Source organism: Thamnophis elegans, chromosome Z, assembly GCF_009769535.1.
Source record: "Thamnophis elegans isolate rThaEle1 chromosome Z, rThaEle1.pri, whole genome shotgun sequence".
NCBI lineage: Eukaryota > Metazoa > Chordata > Lepidosauria > Squamata > Colubridae > Thamnophis > Thamnophis elegans.
This window is the reverse complement of record NC_045558.1, coordinates 94,172,221-94,190,300: the sequence shown is the minus strand read 5'-3', so window position 1 is coordinate 94,190,300 and position 18,080 is coordinate 94,172,221. Positions and strand designations below refer to the sequence as shown.

The following is an 18,080-nucleotide window of genomic DNA, read 5'->3' as shown; positions in this document are numbered from 1 at the left end:
GATTATTTAGAATACATTATTTATCACCTGTTTAAACTACATGGATTTCCACACCTGAATAACTGGGAAAGAACTGGCCGGAGTGGTGGACTGTAGGCAACTCCTTCTCCCTGACTCAGTGGCATGTTCTGCATTTTGTTTTTCAAAGTTAGAGTCTAGGGCTCAGGAGCAAGTTCATCAGCACAAGGACGCGAGCGCGACTAGGTATATCCGCCAGCTTTGCGGTTTGAAGTGTATGCGCGGGGCGGTTTTTTTGTCCCTTTCCCCAACTCCAGCCTTCCCTTCCCCACAGCCGCGGAAAATTCTGACATTCTACATTAAATGTAACATGTACCAGTAAACAGCGACTCCTCGCGAACAACCTTAAATGGCAGCGAGGAGACTGGAGGAGAAGAGACAGAAACCACGTCGATTGGTCGCTTCCTTCCCCTCCTCCTAACAGCTACTCCATTGGGTGCCCTTCTACCCATTTCTTTTTTTTCCTGCCCTCCTCCAGTGCCCGCCCCATTACCAGCAAGTTCGGTTGAGTGTGTATTGCAAAAGGTCTCTCTCTCTCTCTCTCTCTCTCTCTCTCTCTCTACCCCCCTCCTTCTTCCTTTCCCTTCCTATTGCTACCGCCAGTGTTGGAACCGCTGTAAAAAAAAGGAGGTGGATGCGCTAGGCCGGACTGACTTATCCGTCCGTCCGTCTTTTCTTCTCCTGCCAGGGACCTTGCGCTGAGCTGGGACCCGGTGAGGAGCGGGCATGGCTGCTTCGCCTGGGGCTCGGCAGGCCGCCTGGGGCAGCCACGGACCATCAACGGGAAGGTGGTCGGTTGTGAGACTTCTCTTCCTTTTCCTGCCCCATGTGTGGAGGTAAGTAAATGAGGTGGGGGAAGGCAATAATTTGGGGAAGGTAAAATAGGAGGGGTTGCTATGAGAGGGTCAGGGGCATGCAAATAGGCGGGGGGGGGTGAAGTAGGAAATAGGGTAGATAACCCTAAAGATGTGAGATGCAAAATGTGGGATGCAAATCACGCCTGGGGATTAAAGAGGCAAGGGATTGGGGAGGAAAATAATGGTTTGCTCAGAGAGCTGATTAAAAGATAATTACATTTTTGAAGGAGCAGCTACTAAGCAGCATTGTTCAATAAAGCCTCTGATCAGGAGTACTGCGTTTCTGAATATAGGAAAGAAATAGAGAGAGCTATTGAATTTACCCTTGCTTGCAATGTTTCAGGGACACTGCACTATTCACTGCTGGACACTGAAAGCTGGGCTAAAGGGACCTTTGACCTGATATAATAGAGCAACTCTCTTTTTTGTATAGGATTGAGTAAATTTTGGCAGATAGGCTTAACAAGAATTAGCAGAGATACCAGTTAGATGTCTGTGTAGGAGAAAATCTCTAGTTACAAAGCTTCATAAATAACCTTGGGCCTGGCTCACACACATAGTTTAGTCTACTTCTCTAGGTGTGTTCAATATAATGAGAAGAAAGAACATGTGCCCTGCCCTGTTTTTCCTAAAGAGCAATTGGACATAAATGTAACAAACATATAATATTTACTGAACTTATTAGACTGTTTATCTCAGAATGTGGAATGTTGGGAATTACATCTGAAAGTTTCCAAAGCAGTACTCAACTTTTGGGGTAAACCAGATGCTAATTTGAGCAACCCTTCAATCTCTGAAATGCAGTTGCTAAACTAGTGAGAAAGTAACCAACTAGTCTGGATGAGGCAAAATGTTGACTGGCAACTCCTTTTACCAAGTGAAATATTTCCCAAAGGATGAGTGTGAAGGCAGGATAAGTGGTGGTAAAAAACGAGCATGATAGAGCATAGATGAAAACTACCTTTCTCAAAGTGGCACTCTCTAGATATACTACACTTGTACTTTAGCTGCATTAGTTTGAGTAATTAGAATGGAAAATATGTTTTGTGATTCACTTTCAATCATGGACGTTATACAGACCTTATAATCAAATAAGGTTATGCTTTTTTTGAAACATGTTAAAATGTTATTTACAAATATGAAATCCCAGCCCTATATAGATTGTTCCCTTTTTGCTCCCCAACAAAATTAAAATATAATCTTTTTTTTGCTCACTGTGGATGTAATTGGTGCAATATCATTGTTGTGATTATAGTGAAGATATCTAAATTCACAGAGATTTCAATTAATAAACCTAACTTCACCTAATTTGTGAAGAAAAGTATAAGATAGTCAAAATAAACAGATGTATTTGATTATTTTGTGAAAGTCATTGGCAAGGGAGAGGGAAATGAATAAGCTTTTTTATACTTCCCAAGTTGCTACTGAAAATGATCACTAATCCAATTATCCAGATATTTTCCATGCCTAAACTAGGACCTGGAATCTCCATCATTTCAAATCCAGTACTTGAACTTATCTTACAGGGACTGTCAGATTCATGTGTATGTATTCTTTTTATTTCTTCTTTTTTGCTTAATTAAAGGAAATAATGGTAGAATGTAGAAGATTCAGCTGAAGAAGATGAATTAATAAAAGTAGGAAGAACTGATAGTAGATGTTCAGAAAGGTCTGGAAATTGATGGATGCAATGGAGGAAGGCTGAATTGGATTAAGGGAGGAGTTGCTTGGAGCTCAGACAAGGCATCATGGAAGGCACATAATAGCTAAGAATAAATTGTTTCCCGACTTGATTCCAGCAGCCAACATAGTCAAGCAATTATAGTCCAGAAAATTTAAGGTCATCAGTTCCTTTTATTTGGTTTCTCTTCTGCATTATTCAGCATTATTATCTGGTTTTGTTTTTAGACTTCTACCAGAGCACTGAAAATGTTCCTCCTATAGTTTTTCATCTTTGTTTTCCAAGTCCTTTGTAATTCAAAGTAGGACTTAGCTCCAACATTTATTTCCAGTGTTATTTCTTTCTAGAATGTGGGGTGTAATAGTTGAAAAGATAAAATTTCCTCAGAGTAGAGAAGGAACGCATTTTCTTCTGATGAGTGGCTTGTATCCCACCTTGGATTGAGAATAAAGCCATCTGGGGAAGTTCAGTTTTGTTCCAGGCAGGGCGCTTGTGCAGCATCCTGTGTAACCAGTATAAAGGCTGTATATTTGAGCATCAGTTCATTTTCTTCACCGAAGAAGATATAAATCTGTGCAGGAGAAGGGCGGGCATCAAATTAATTCTATAGGGTATTTAAGTACCTAGTGGACATGTCAGCTTCTGTTGACCTAAATTGAATCTGTGGCTTGGAAAAAAAAATCAAACCAACTGAAGAGAGACACTAATACAGTTTTTTAAAAAACATACCAAATTTAAAGAGGATAGCTTAACTTTTGCAAGATTTCGTGGCATAGGAACCTAGGAGAGAGTTGATGATGGTAAAGAATATTTTGAGAAATAGGGGGCAGTTGCAAGTGAAAACTTTGAGAGATGCTGTACAATAAATAGCCAATTTAAATAAGAACTTGATTAATTCTTCCCTATTTTCAAGTTTTACAAGTGGCCCAAAAGGGTGGTAAAACTGGCCATCATTGTGTAGTCTTGGTTATGAGAGTCTTGTAGTGTTCCAAATGGACAACTTCCTATTTGGCAGCTGAGTTTAGGTATGGATACAGTGTCCAGGATGAAGGGATGGTGATTCCAGATGGCTGGCTGCAGAGAAGCATTCAATCTGGGGTATCCTATAATGTCTAGTTTTTGTTTTGTCTTTGTTAAGCTAATGAAGGCTGCATCTGGTGTTAAAGGAGTATTTTCCCCAACAATAGGGTGCCAAGAGATCTTGAAATTACTACCAAGCTTTGCAAGCCCACATTGTTTAAAAAAACCACTAGGTATACATATGTAAAACCTCTGCCTGAAAATATAAATACAGATTTTTTTAACATGCATTTTTGAAACATGTAGTTCTTAGAAGAAAAGAGAAGTTTTGAGTAGCACTGATCAATATCAGTGATGCCATTGTTCTGTCAATCATGTATGTTAATGTTAGATTTTTTAAAATCCCATTTATCTCAAATATATGCATATACATACATACCACACCTACCCCAATTCTTTTATTAACACAATGCATAGCTGATTTGGGCTCCACATCCATTGTTGATCTACAATCACAAACTAGGTTTTTTCATGGTCATTCTCTCTTTTCAAAAGTAGATAAGAGCTGATTAATATAGATGCTTTGGCCTCTCTGTCTCTTCTCATCCCTCCCTTTCAAAACCATTGAAATGTAGATTGCCTGGAGGGTGGGGGTGGGGGTACCCAGCAGAAACTTTTGAATCCCGGAATAGCCAGGTTACAATTCAGTTTTATCTAACCTGGTATCTTTAAAAAGAAAAAGTTTTGGTTTGTGGGCCTTGATTTTTGTGGAGAAATCCAGATTTCTGTGCTGGGAAGCTAGAAAGGAGTAAGGCAGAAGATGGTGGATGAGGGTGTTGATCTGGAAAAGCCCTTAAACAGATTCTTTTCAGATTTCTGCTTTTTCTTCCTGGTGTTTACTGCATTTGACAAGTGGCCTCACCTCAATATGTCAGCTACACCTTAGGCTGTTTGGAATGCATATCTAACACCTGTGCAATCAGCCAATACCATCATTGAATGCAATTTTAATGTTTCTAGAGATGAGGTGTATCTTTGGATAGGATTGGTTTGTTTTGTTAGTTTAATACAATACAATACAATACAATAATACAATACAATAGCAGAGTTTGAAGGGACTTTGGAGGTCTTCTAGTCCAACCCTCTGCCTAGGCAGGAAACCCTATACCGTTCCAGATAAATAGCTATCCAACATCTTCTTAAAGACTTCCAGTGTTGGGGCATTCACAACTTCTGAAGGCAAGCTATTCTACTGATTAATTGTTCTAATTGTCAGGAAATTTCTCCTCAGTTCTAAGTTGCTTCTTTCCTTGATTAGTTTCCACCCATTGCTTCTAGTTCTACCCTCAGGTCCCTTGGAGAATAGTTTGACTCCCTCTTCTTTGTGGCAAACCTGAGATATTGGAACATTGCTATCATGTCTCCCCTAGTCCTTCTTTTCATTAAATTAGACATACCCGGTTCCTGCAACCGTTCTTCATATGTTTTAGTCTCCAGTCCCTAATCATCTTTGTTGCTCTTCTCTGCACTCTTTCTAGTCTCCACATTGTTTCTACATCTTGGCAACCAAAACTGAATGTAGTATTCCAAGTGTGGCCTTACCAAGGCATTATAAAGTGGTATTAACACTTCACGTGATCTTGATTCTATCCCTCTGTTTATGTAGCCTAGAACTGTGTTGGCTTTTTTGGCAGCTGCTGCACACTGCTGGCTCATATTTAAATGGTTGTCCACTAGGACTCCAAGATCCCTCTCACAGTTACTACTATTGAGCAAGGTACCACCTATACTGTACCTGTGCATTTTGTTTTTGTTGCCTAAATGTAGAACCTTACTCTTTTCACAATTGAATTTCAATTTATTAGATAGTACTCAAAGTTTAAGTTTGTCAAGATCCTTCTGTATCTTAAGCCTATCATCTGGAGTGTTGGCTACGCCTGCCAGCTTGGTGTCATCTACAAATTTGATGAGTTCCCCATTTATTCCCTCATCCAAATCATTGATGAAGATATTGAAGAGTACTGGGCCTAAAACAGAGCCTTGGGGTACTCCACTGCATACTTCCCTCTATGTAGATGCAGTTCCATTGAGGACTACACGTTGAATGCAGATGGTCAGCCAGTTACGGATCCATCTGGTAGTGATGCTGTCCAACACACATTTTTCTACTTTATCTAGTAGTAGGTTATGGTCTACTTTATAAAATGTCTTATTGAAGTCCAAGTAAATTATATTGACAGCATTCCTCTAGTCCACTAATTTTGTCACTTTGTCAAAGAATGCAATGATTAGTCTGTCATGATCTGTTTTTGACAAACCCATGTTGGTTTTTGGTTATTACTTTGTTTACTTCTAGGTGTTCATTGATTTGTTGCTTGATGATCTTTTCCAGAATCTTCCCTAGTATTGAGGTCAGGCTGATAGGTCTGTCCTTTCCTGGATCTATGTATTTTTATTCCTTTTTTGAAGATGGGAACCATATCAGCTCTTTTCCAGTCCTCTGGCAGTTCCTCGGTGCTCCATGATCTCTGAAAGATATAGTTCAGTGGTTTGAGATCTCGTCTGCCAGTTCCTTCAGAACCCTGGGGTGTAATCGGTCCGGTCCTGTGATTTGAACTCGTCTAGGATAGACAGGTGCTCACTTACCATTTTCTTCCCTATTTCAATTTGTGTTCCTAATCTGATTTTTGTGGTACTGTTTTTGATAGGTTGGACTGTTTTCCCTTTGTAAAGACAGATGCAAAAATGAGTTAAATAGTTCTGCTTTCTCCCTGTTGCTTGTCACCTTCTTGCCACTTTATCCCAGCAATGGAGCAATTGTTTCCTTAACCCTTTTCTTGTTTTTGACATGTTGGGAGAAGCTTTTTTTTAATTATTTTTTTACTTTTGTGGCAAGCCTTTCTTCATTGTGAAACTTAGCTTTCCTTACTTCATCTTTACAGGCTCGGGCTATTTGCTGATATTCTGCCTTAGTTATGTCCCCTCTTTCCACTTTTTATACTTATCTTTTTTGTCTTACAATTTGTCAGAGAGTTCTTTATGCAGCCATGTTGGTTTCTTTTGGGAGCTGTTATTTTTCTCTTCATTGGTACTGTGCTAGACTGGGCTTTTGTAATCTCATTTTTCAAAATTTCAAAAAGTTTATTGAAATTAGCTCTCTTAAAGTCCAAGACTCTAGTTTGACTTTGTTCTACTACTTGTTTGTATAATGTTGAATTCCAATATTGCATGGTCACTTGCCCCAGGGTTTCTATGGCTTCAACACCTTCTATAATTTCCTCTCTGTTAGCGAGAATTAAGTCCAATATGGCTGATCCCCTTGTTCCCTTCTTGGGAAACAAAGTTGTTTGCTAGGTTTGTTAGGAACCTGTTGGATCTTCCACTTGGTGCAGAGTTTGTTTCCCAGTTGATGTCAAGGTAGTTAAAATCTCTAAGAGGGAGGGTATAGAAAGAAGCTTGTTATTTTATTATAAATCTCTAATACGATTCATAGCCCATCTTTCCATACAAAGCAATGCCAGAGGGAATATCTATGTTGCACTGTTGTCAACCCCACACCACTTCAGACAAATGGTTGTCCAATCTCTTCTTAAAAACTTCCAGGGTTGGAGCATTTACAACTTTTAGATTTTTTTCCCCCTTGGAATGAAACCACGATATAGGTATCCTTGACTTACAGCCACAGTTGAGCCCCAAATTTCTGTTGTCAATGAGGCAGTGCCAGGCACCACTAAAACAATACAGAAAACTTAAAACAGCCATTCCACTTTTTAAAAAAGAGTCAATCCCAAAGCAAACACAGCAGTTGAGAGGGAAACTAAGAGCAGCTGCTCAAGCTAATAGAAAGCCTGTGTATGCTGCCAAAAGCCATTAACCCTTCCAACTCTATTATTGTATGTTCTCTATGTTCTAAACTGGGTGCTTCACAGCAGAAATAATGCAGCAGGCTGGACCGCACATACACTAAATTCATGGCCTGTATTATCAAGCTGCATCATTGTCCCCTCCTGTATCTTTTCCCACAGGAAGAAACAAGAAGTAGCCAACACTGCAGCAGTTATAAAAGGTCTTGGGAAACACCAGGGAGTATCAGCTGATCACAGAAGTGTTACTTAATACTCTTTATAATGAAAATGTTTATAACCTTGTCCTTCTTCCTAAAGGGAAGAGGTTAATCCCTAGATGGGTGATTGATGGTTTCCCTGCCCTAATCCTGTCAATTTCTGTTGTTTATTGACTTGATTTAGCTTGTATCTGCTGCATTCCAGTGCAACTGTTAAGTGAAGCTATCAACTGAAGGGAGAGGAAGGGAGAGATGAGTCCTGTGCCGGAGACCATAATTCCTTCTCATTAATTCATTATCACACCATAGCAGTAGTTCTGTCAGCTAGGGAGGCAGATGAATATGGTTTCCATCAAATTTTCAATAAATTTAGTAGAACCTATATTAAAAATTGAGAAATACTTGCAAAAACTGCTGGGGGAAAAGAGCTATTTATAAAATAGGTTTTATAAACTTTTACCTCTTTCAAGAATGGTTTTTCAAAAACAGCCAATCCCCCACCCCAAAATGCACTTTTCAAAATTATTGATAATTTATATACATTATCAATTAAAACTATTATTAATATTTCTGTCCTGGATAACTTGCTTTTGTTTTCCATTATGAAAGTAAGATTTTCTTGAAGTAATAATTGAATCTTTTTGGCTGTCTTCATTTAGGGGCACCCCTTTCCATTTCAGCCTCGCCTCTACTATGTTGCATTTTCAGCATCTTTTCTGATAGCTGTTGCAAATGAAAATGGAGGAAATGACTTTGTCGGGCCTGGATAACAGCAAGTTAGAGGTAAGCTTTGATAGAGTAGAGCCAAAAAGACTATGGTGAAATGAATACATGAATAGAAAAAAATCTTGCAGTTCTTTTGAATAGCGTGAAGAGCCCACTGTAGTCAGGACTTAGCTTTGATATGTGTGCTATGCGTGATCTATCTTTGATATTTGTATATAATATTAAGAAGATTTTTAAAATGCCAGCATTTCCTGAAAGTGAATACATTTTCTTTATATTGGGAAATATAATATAAATAATAGGCAGGTCTCCTGATGTCCCTTGTTCTTGCAGTTAAGCCATTTTTGATCTTGTTTTCTTGCAGGCTTTGGCTCATGATATTTATACTGACTTGATTGATGATGCTTGTCTGGGCTTGTGCTTTGAGGTACACCGTGCTGTCAAATGTGGATACTTCTTTCTGGATGATACAGATCCTGATAGTATGAAGGACTTCGGTAAGTGCATGTTTTAGCCAGTGCCCTTCTTATATTTGCTTACTAGGAATCTTGCTTAGGTGTAAAACCTTGCTACATGGTAGGACATATTATTTCAAGATTATACATACATTGGATTCATACAAGACATTAAACATGCTTCCCTAAAGCTTAGCTACAAAATGTATTTGTTTTGTTATGTCTGGATACATTTATGCAAACCCAGCTATAAACATATCTTTAACTAAGCATACACAACTGCCAGTTGGGCTGCTATTTTTTTGTTTAAAATCAGACATGCTTGCTGCCACTTAACCTGGCTCACATGTGCACACAGTGTTATGCTCTGTCTCTTTGCGGTAGTTGAGCTGATTACAGCACCTGACTGACCATTTTTTGGCTCAGAAGTTAAATAGAGTCATGCCTGACTTGTACTTTGGTGGAAGATGATCAAGAATGCTGGATTTGTAACTTGTCCTGCAAAGAGAATGAATATCCTGGAAGAAGACAATGGAGAATTGCTTTTGTATTTTTTTAAAGAAATTTATACTATCCATGAAGTTACCAGGAACACACCTCATCTCAAAAGGAGATTTTCTTTTTGTAAGAGAAGTTTAAAACAAAAGGAAAACTGTTTTGATGAACTGAACAATGCTGGCTTAGCTCAAAATTTCATCTTTTATATTGTATTTTTATTCTGTCTCTTCTTAAAGTAGTTCAGAATATCCTATATTGTTCCCTACTCATCAGCCATTATTTTAACTTTTGTTGCTCAATAATGGCAAGCTAGGCAGGGGAGTGTGTGTGTGTGTGTGTATAGTGGTTGTGTGTGTGTGTGTGTGTACGGGGAGATTATTCTACAATTATCCAAGGAGTTTTGTGAGAATTGAAAGAGTGTGCATATGTGTCTGCTGGTCAGAACCATTCTAGTGTCTGGAGGTTCTTGTGTCCTCCTATGTGACTGAAAATTGTTCTGGTAGCAACAGTGATTACTACATTGTAGGTCACTATTCTTCTTGTAATGCTTATCTTAAAAGAAGGGAAAACTGAACTGTTTTAAAATCTCTGTCAATCTAAGCTGCTATGCTTTGGTGATATTCTTGAGATGCTATGTATGTAGCTCTTTTCCTGCCTATATTTCAACTGAGAGACATCCTTCTTTCTCTTTTGGTTATAGAAATTGTGGATCAACCAGGACTGGATATTTTTGGTCAGGTATATAACCAGTGGAAGACTAAGGAGTGTGTGTGCCCAAACTGTAGCCGAAGCATTGCTGCCTCCCGCTTCGCCCCACACTTGGAGAAGTGCCTTGGTATGGGTCGGAACAGCAGCCGCATTGCCAATAGGAGGTGAGGATATGAGAAAGCTCTGAACATTATAAGCTTTTCCTAGGAGGAAAAGAGGTGAGACCAAAGGATCACATGCTTGGAAATCAGAAGTAACAGAAGAAGGAAAGAAAATCCAACTTTGGGATTCCTATGATTGTATGCTTTAGTTTATTCTATGCTTAAAGTAATGCATTATTCATTGTCATGCTTGCCTAAATTATGCACCACTGAAAAAGTTGAACTGATGCATTTTTGCATCATTTTACATTTGTTTGCCACCGCAAAGAATGTGGAGATATGAAAGGCAGTACAGTCAATCATTCAAAGGATTATGAAGAAAGCAAGGGAGTGCTAGAAAAACATATATAATTATTTCATTGATTATGCTAAAACATTTGATTGTGGGGATCACAAAAACTGACAAATTCTTAAAGAGATTGGAGAACCAGATCACCCTACCTGTGTCCTAAAAATTATTTCAAGAAATAACAATTAGAATCAGACATGGAACAATTTATGGCTCATTTGGTTTGAAAATCAACATTAAAAAAACTAAGATCATGGCATCTGGTCTCATCACTTCCTGGCAAATAAAGTGGAAGAAATGGAAGCGGCAATAAATTTTGTTTTCTTGAGCTTCAAGATCATTGCAGAAGTGACTGAAGCCATGAAATTAAAATCTTGCTTTTTGAGAGGAAAGCTATGGCAAACCAAGACAGCATAATGAAAAGCAGAGACATCATTTTGCTGACAAAGGTTTGTATAGTCCAAACTATGGTTTTCCCAATAGCAATGCATGGTGTGAAATTTGGACCATAAGGAAGGCTGAGCACCAAAGAATTGATGCCTTTGAATTATGGTTTCAGAGAAGACTCTTGAGAGTCCCTTGGACTGCAAGAAGATCAGATCAGCCAATCCTAAAATAAATTAACCCTCACTGTTCTTTGGAAGAACAGATAATGAAACTCAAATGTTTTGGCCACCAAATGAGAAGAAAGGACTAATTGGAGGAGACACTGATGTTGGGAAAGATTGAAGGCAAAAGGAGAAAGATATGACAGAGGTTGAGATGGTTAGATAATGTCATCGATGCAATGAATATGAATATGGGAGACAGTGGAAGATGGGGGAGTCTGTGCTATGGTCACAAAGAGTTGGATATGACTTAGCAACTAAACAACGAAATGGGCAATCAATTCCCTATTTTCTATATGGTGTCTTTGCTCCGACAGCTGCTAAAATATGGCATGGGATGATCTGTAATTGCAGAATGTTGCCCTAAAGCGAATTCTCTGCTTATACATTACGATGAAAGAATGCACTCAGCACTGTGTGAGAGTTTGATTTCCTGTGGTATTCCACTTAAGGGATTGAGCTGCAAGTCAGAAAGCACCTGGTACAAGTTTTACCTTTGCATCAAACTCTCAATTCCAGGAACAAAAAACTATTTAGGTTTCTTAGCTTCTTGCTTCCATTGCAGTTTGAGTCTATATTGACCTGCTTCACAGGGTTGCAGGTAAGTTTCATCAGAAATGCTACCCAGTCTATAAACCAGTTTTCCCTAATATTGGTATCATAGCAGCTGCTGAATTCTTGAAATTAGAAGCCATACATAGGTAGCACTAGGTTGAGGAAGTTTGCTATACATGCTAAGAAATATAGTGATAATTGGTAATTAAGACACTTGCTTATTTTGTGCTGGACAAAATTCCTTTAATGCTAATAGAGTTTCCAACTTTCTACCAACTCCCTATTATATTACTACAATTAATGGGTAATTTGGAATTGTTGTATGGAAGGATGGCAAGCTCCGGTGATATTACTTGGGACCAATTTCTCAGTTGAGAATATTGTGTTGGCGGGACTGAGTTTCTAAGTTTAAAAAAGACACAACATCAATCTTGGAAACCTGAACTCTGCTCATCCTTTTCCTAGGATTTATACCCATTTCATATAACACACTTGCCAATCTTTGAGCTTCCTTACTGCCTAGCAATACCATGGAGCAGTGCTACATTTCCTGCAATCACCCTTTGCATGAGTTAGTAGCTTGGAACAGAAAGTGTCAGTCTAATTACAATCTTTCCTCCTGAAAGAAAAAGAAAAGAACTATTTTCCCCTTTTCTTGTTTTCCCCGTTGCAGGATAGCAAGTAGTAATAACATGAATAAATCTGAGAGTGATCAAGAGGACAATGATGACATAAATGATAATGACTGGTCATATGGATCTGAGAAGAAAGGTATGCTGAAGCAATGATGTGTTTGTGTGTATGCTCTTTTGTAAAGATAGTCTCTTTCTAGAATGAGGAATTGATATTGAATTTGGCTGCCAGTTCAATCAGAAATTCTGACAAGTTAGTTTTGCTAGAAGGCTCTTCTGCTATTATTTGGTGGGTTGAAAGGGGCAATCTTGCATCTTGAGCATTTTGCTATATGGAGTCTAATGCAAAAGATATGGATTAAGACAGAGTCGATTTGATTTAAATCAACTTGATTTAAATCACAATTTAAATTATGATTTAAATCACTAATGAAAAGGCTTGATTTAAATCAACTCGATTTAAATCAAACATTTTAAAGAGCATCTGTCATCTCTGCTCCTCTTCTGACTCGCTGTTGACTCACCAACAGTCCCAATGTTGCAGAATATACAACCTCATGCTACATAACTAAGCTCCATTTCATGCTGAATAGACTAAATTTTTATGTATCTTAAATAGAAAATCGTCTTTAGATAGATTTTTACTCCAAAAGCACTTTATTAAAATAAATTTGATTTTTAAAAATCTGATTTAAATAAAAAAATCTGTTGTAAAATTTATTTTTTTAAAAAATATCTATTTTTCACCCTGGATTAAGATAAAGTTCTCAACTTTGAGGGCAGGAGAGAGAGAGAGAGAGAGAGCAGACTACCAATGTCACAGCGAATTATCATTGGCCAGTTTTGTATTACTCTGGATTTAAAGACAAGAGGACGAAAAAACTTTAGTTTCCTCTGATGGAGATATGTTGTAGAGGATGTAATTAATTATTAACAATTAATTATGATAATCAACCTGCTACTATATGGAGACTGCTTTATGGTCACAGATAGTGATGACTTATGTGAGACAGCCTTGCTTAATGACTGTCACCCCTGCTTTCCCTGATGTCATTGTTAGGTAAATGCATGTGTCGTTAAGCATGCATCATAGGTGGAAGAGGCCTATCACCCAGCTGAGTCCATAAAGAAGGCAGATAAGCAGCAAAAAGCTTTGCAAAGCCAAAATGATTCCAGCTAGATTAAGATCTAGCTCTGATTGTGTTCCAATGCCAGATAGGCTCCCAAATAAGCTTAAATGCTTGGCCAATGAAACCACACTTTTGGGTTAGGCCTTTTTTCCACTTGAAACTTTGTATTATTTAATCTTTGCAGAAATGTATGCTCAGCATTGTTATATCCCATAGATCACATGTACTCTATTGATAACCCATATGTCATTAGTTTTTGTTCTATGATATGCCATCTTGATGGAAAATTACCAGTCTTTGTTAGTTGAAATAAACCTGAGGGGAAATAATTTAATAAATTAATCATACTTTAACATCAGCCTCCATACCCTAATTTCAATTTTACATATCTCTGTTTCTAACTTAAGACAAGAATGAACTCTCTGGGCTACTACAAATATACTCAGAACTTTGGTCTGTATTACTTCAAGGCATTTTTTCTAACATGCAGATCACATGGGCCCATGTAATTCTTGGATCAAACATTAAACTCAAAAATGTTTTAAGGGGTTGGTATAATAAAATATCTCCTTTTTGTCTCCTAATTAGCAAAGAAGAGGAAATCAGATAAGGTAAGCTCATGCCTTCCTTTAATATTGATTTTGTTATTAAATAAGCATTTCTATATTTTTTTTTCCAAAGTTAGTATTAGAAAAAATTGAAGGTGTATTTCTTCTGTATGTGAACAGTCTCACTGATTACTCTCAGTTTTCATGATCTTATACTATTTGTGAAACCTGGATTTTGAAATCTCTTGTGCATTGGATTGAGAACTGAGAAATTGTGCTATTATAAAGGCCTTGAGAAGCAAGATTATGCCTCAATTTGGATCCTTTAGGATGTTTTTTCTCAGTTTATTCTGTGAGTCTACATCTTTTATCCTTTCCATCATATGGCTTCTTGAATTGTAAGAGGTTATATCCTCAGATAGTTCTAAACTAAGAGGAAGAAAAAAGAAAGGCACCAAATACAGAAAAAAGAGAGCCTCTAACAGGCATAGAAAAATTTATAAAATTTTAAATATTTCACCCTTTTTACAACTCTCTAATCCATTAATTCAAGGTAAAACTCAAAATACACTGGGAATGTAATTTTCCTTCCCAGATACTCTAGTAATTAATGTTCTGTATCTGTATATCAACAACATTCTTTAAAACTATTCATTTTACAATAATTTCTGTGCTTTGTCTGTTTCAAATATTATTTGGGTACCAGATAACCAAACATTTTTTAAAACCTAACCATCTGCATTGCTATTACTGATGTTCAAAACCTTGAATGAGTAGCCTGATTTTTGTCACTGAAATGAAACAATGTTGAAAGTCTGGCCTTCAAGTTTGGGAAGGAATTTAGTTGTAGGCAGTGGTGGGATCCTGCAGGTTTAACAACCAGTTTGGTGATTGCATGGTTCGTATGCACGCACCGCATGTGTCACCAGCTTTAACAAAACTTACCTTCCACGTTACTTCTGGGGGTAGCATAGCTGAGGCGCAGCAATCCTCTCTGTTGTGCGAATCAGCAGAAAGTAAAGCACAAGAGTGGAGGACAGGGCAATCTGATCATCAAAGTGAATCGGTTTGCTACACAGCTGATCATCAGAGCTACTGATTCGCCTAAACCAGTCCGAACTAGTTGAATCCCACATCTGGTTATAGGATCTATTAAATTCAGAGTTTCCACACACACCCATGCCAAATTATACCTTTTATTTTTCCTGAATTTTTTCAGAATCCCAATTCTCCCGACGATCCAAGTCCCTGAAACATAAAAATGGTGAGTATATTGTGGAATGTCATCTTTTATTGTTCTCATATCTGATCTCCATATGACATAGCATAATGCATTTGTAAATAATTTTCCAATTCTCCTGTAGACTTTTTGTGTATTTTAATTAAAATTAAAATTTGGAGTGGAGAGGCTACATACTTTCAGCACTACAAGAAGTGCCTGCCTTTGGAAAGCCTAGTTTTCTTGTGTTTCTGCATGAGTGATGAATATGGGCATGCCAGATTAATTGCCGGGTAACTAGCGCTTCTAAAGCAGAAAACTAAATAGCATGAGTTCTCCACACATAGATTTGCTGGTAGAGATCCATCAGAACACTTCTTATGCAGCCAAACTTTCAGATGCTTTTATCCCACTTAATGTAGTAGCAGATTTCTCATTGAACTATAACATGTGTCAGGATTGTTTGTCAATTACTGTTGTAAAATGCTGTGGGAAAATGTAGAAAGAGAAAATCAAGGACAACTGATGTGTTGTACAATCAGAATATTTTTGGTCAATCTGCTGAATAACTCAGTAGTTCTTAAGTAGGCCAAAGTGTGCTGGGTTTAAAGTTTTTAGTGGAAAGGCATGGGCATGCACTATGCTCAGGAAACAAAGGTTGTCATAGCCTTCAATTGGATTGGCATTTGTAGGACGTACATAGCATGGACTAGAGTTATCCTACTTAGGCTGCCAAAATGCACATTAGATGTTGCAGCCCTACCACAGACAAACTGCTATTCTGGTCTATCAAGTAAGGAGGAAATACTGAACATTTGGAGGAACCTACGGAAGGCTTGGTGGGTTGTGGTACATGAGCAAGTAGTAATGGCAGTTAGGTGATGGGCTTGCTTAAAAGAGTCTTTCATGAATGGCAACAAGGAAATATATATAAAAAAAGCCTTCAGAATCACAGCTTTCCTGGGTCACCATGAAAATAACTGTAAGGAATGGGAGTCAGCCTACCTGTTGCTTCACTGTTTGAGATTACTTTCTCCACTAATTAAACCTTCTTACTATAATTTATGTTAAACATGTTTCAGAATTGTTGGAATTCATTCTGGATGTTTGCGTGCAGGACAGCTTCGGCTGTCTGAAACACACATACACAGGGATGCAAAAACATTGCCTAACGGTCATAACTCACTATGCAGCCTTTTGTAACAAGAACTGTGTGAGCCTACTCCCACACATGCCCTTCCTCCCCCCCTATGCTGTGCTATAGCTTTCTGTTTCCTCTCTCCCCCCCTCCATTGCCATGCAGCTTGAAATCTTCTGTTCCCCCTTTTGCCCCCCTTTGCCCACCCTTTGCCATGATGTGACTTTCTATTGGTTTATTTCTGGAATGCTGTGAACTTTTCATTAGCTTACTTGTGCCATGTGTGATTATGACGCTGTAACTAACTTTTTCTAATAAAAGAGCCCTTCGAGGATCCTTCTAGGCTTTTGCTCATCCCAAGGAATTTCGTCTGGTGTTTTCCTTTTGATTAGGCAAGGACACATGAGCAGCCCACCAGTGTGGCGAACAACGCCGCAACTGGTGACCCCCGACGTGATCTTGCTGATCAAGCACGTCGTCTCATTTGGCACCCCCATTGCTTACCGGCGAAGGAACGCCCCTTGCATACCAGGACCGGCCGTCGCAGACGGAGCATCCTCCCAATCGTGAGTTATGGGGGCAGAATTCTCTAAGCCTCAGGTTGCGCACCTCCAAGAACTTAGAGAATTGGCCAAAACCTCAATATTAATCTTAAAAAACAATGGGAACTTTCTCCCCATCCCTTCGAAAAAACCTTACTGACCTTCTCAGGTATATTTATCAAAATTGTCCCACATACCCTGATAAGGGCTCAATTCGGATAGCCACTTGGGAAAAATTAGGGAAGTATTTCCATGACCCTCCAAGGGCACCAGGGAAAATACTTTCCACTTGGCGGATCGTCATGGAATGTTTAAAAGTTCATGAACAAGCCGTGATAGGGGGACCAGACACCCCCCCCGCCATATTTGGAAACCTTTTCACTAAATTCACACTCTGAATCCAAAGCTTTCTCTTCCCTTGTATGCATGCCTTTGTCACCCTCAGCCTTTGAAGCTCCTCAGCATTACATTCCTTTAAAGGACGCTTTTGCCTGCTTTCCAACCTGACCCCCACACAAAAGGCTGTTTCTTACTTCCTTCTTATTTCAATCTCTTGGCAAGTGAATCTGCCTGGCTCTTCCTATTTTCTTCCAGTGATCCCGGCTATCTCTCTTTCATTACCCCCTATGATGCCTCTATTAGTCTTTCCTCATCGTGATTTCATGTCTCAAGGAGTTCTTGCTACTCCCTTTCTTACTGACTCTTCTGATTTCTTTTCTGCTTTGATGACATTTTCCTGCCTGAAGCACCTGAATCTTTTTCACAGATGTTTCACAGAGCAATTGATTCATAGGATCTGAATTGGAATGGAGAAAAATGGTTTTGTGCATGCGTGTGTGTGTGTGTGTGTGTGTGTGTGGTGTGTGTGTGTGTTTGAGGGAGCGAGGGCTCCAGTAAGGAGATTAGGAAAGTAGGTAAATTATTGCAAACATGATTAATCGAAGATAAGTATGGGGACAGGTTGGGCAGTAGAGAGTAAAGAGAAAGTGATAAAAGAGTGGGAGAGAGGAAGAAAGAAAAAGAGTGAAAGAGACAGAAAGAGACAAAGAAGAGAGAGAGGGGAGAAGGACAGAAGAATAGAAGGAGAAAGTGACAGAAGAATGGAAGAGAGAGAAAGAGAAAGTGAACAGAGACAAGAGATAGAGGATGAGAGAGACAGAGAGAGAAGAGAGGAAGAGGAAAGAGATATCCCACAGCCCTTACAATACCCCAGTGTTTGCTATCAGAACAAA

The 18,080-nt window shown here is 38.7% G+C and overlaps 1 protein-coding gene across 1 annotated transcript; it reads left to right on the top strand.

The window, feature by feature from the left end:
* The first annotated feature begins 778 nt into the window (after nucleotides 1-778).
* LOC116520340 (ataxin-7-like protein 3) lies at nucleotides 779-16,993 on the top strand. Its single transcript, XM_032234501.1, is given in 9 exon segments — nucleotides 779-854; nucleotides 8,299-8,422; nucleotides 8,730-8,862; nucleotides 10,019-10,190; nucleotides 12,313-12,410; nucleotides 13,990-14,012; nucleotides 15,169-15,181; nucleotides 15,184-15,213; nucleotides 16,699-16,993. Coding segments are annotated over 8 exon segments (534 nt in total). The 5' UTR covers nucleotides 779-854; nucleotides 8,299-8,371; the 3' UTR covers nucleotides 16,713-16,993.
* The last annotated feature ends 1,087 nt before the right edge of the window (nucleotides 16,994-18,080 follow it).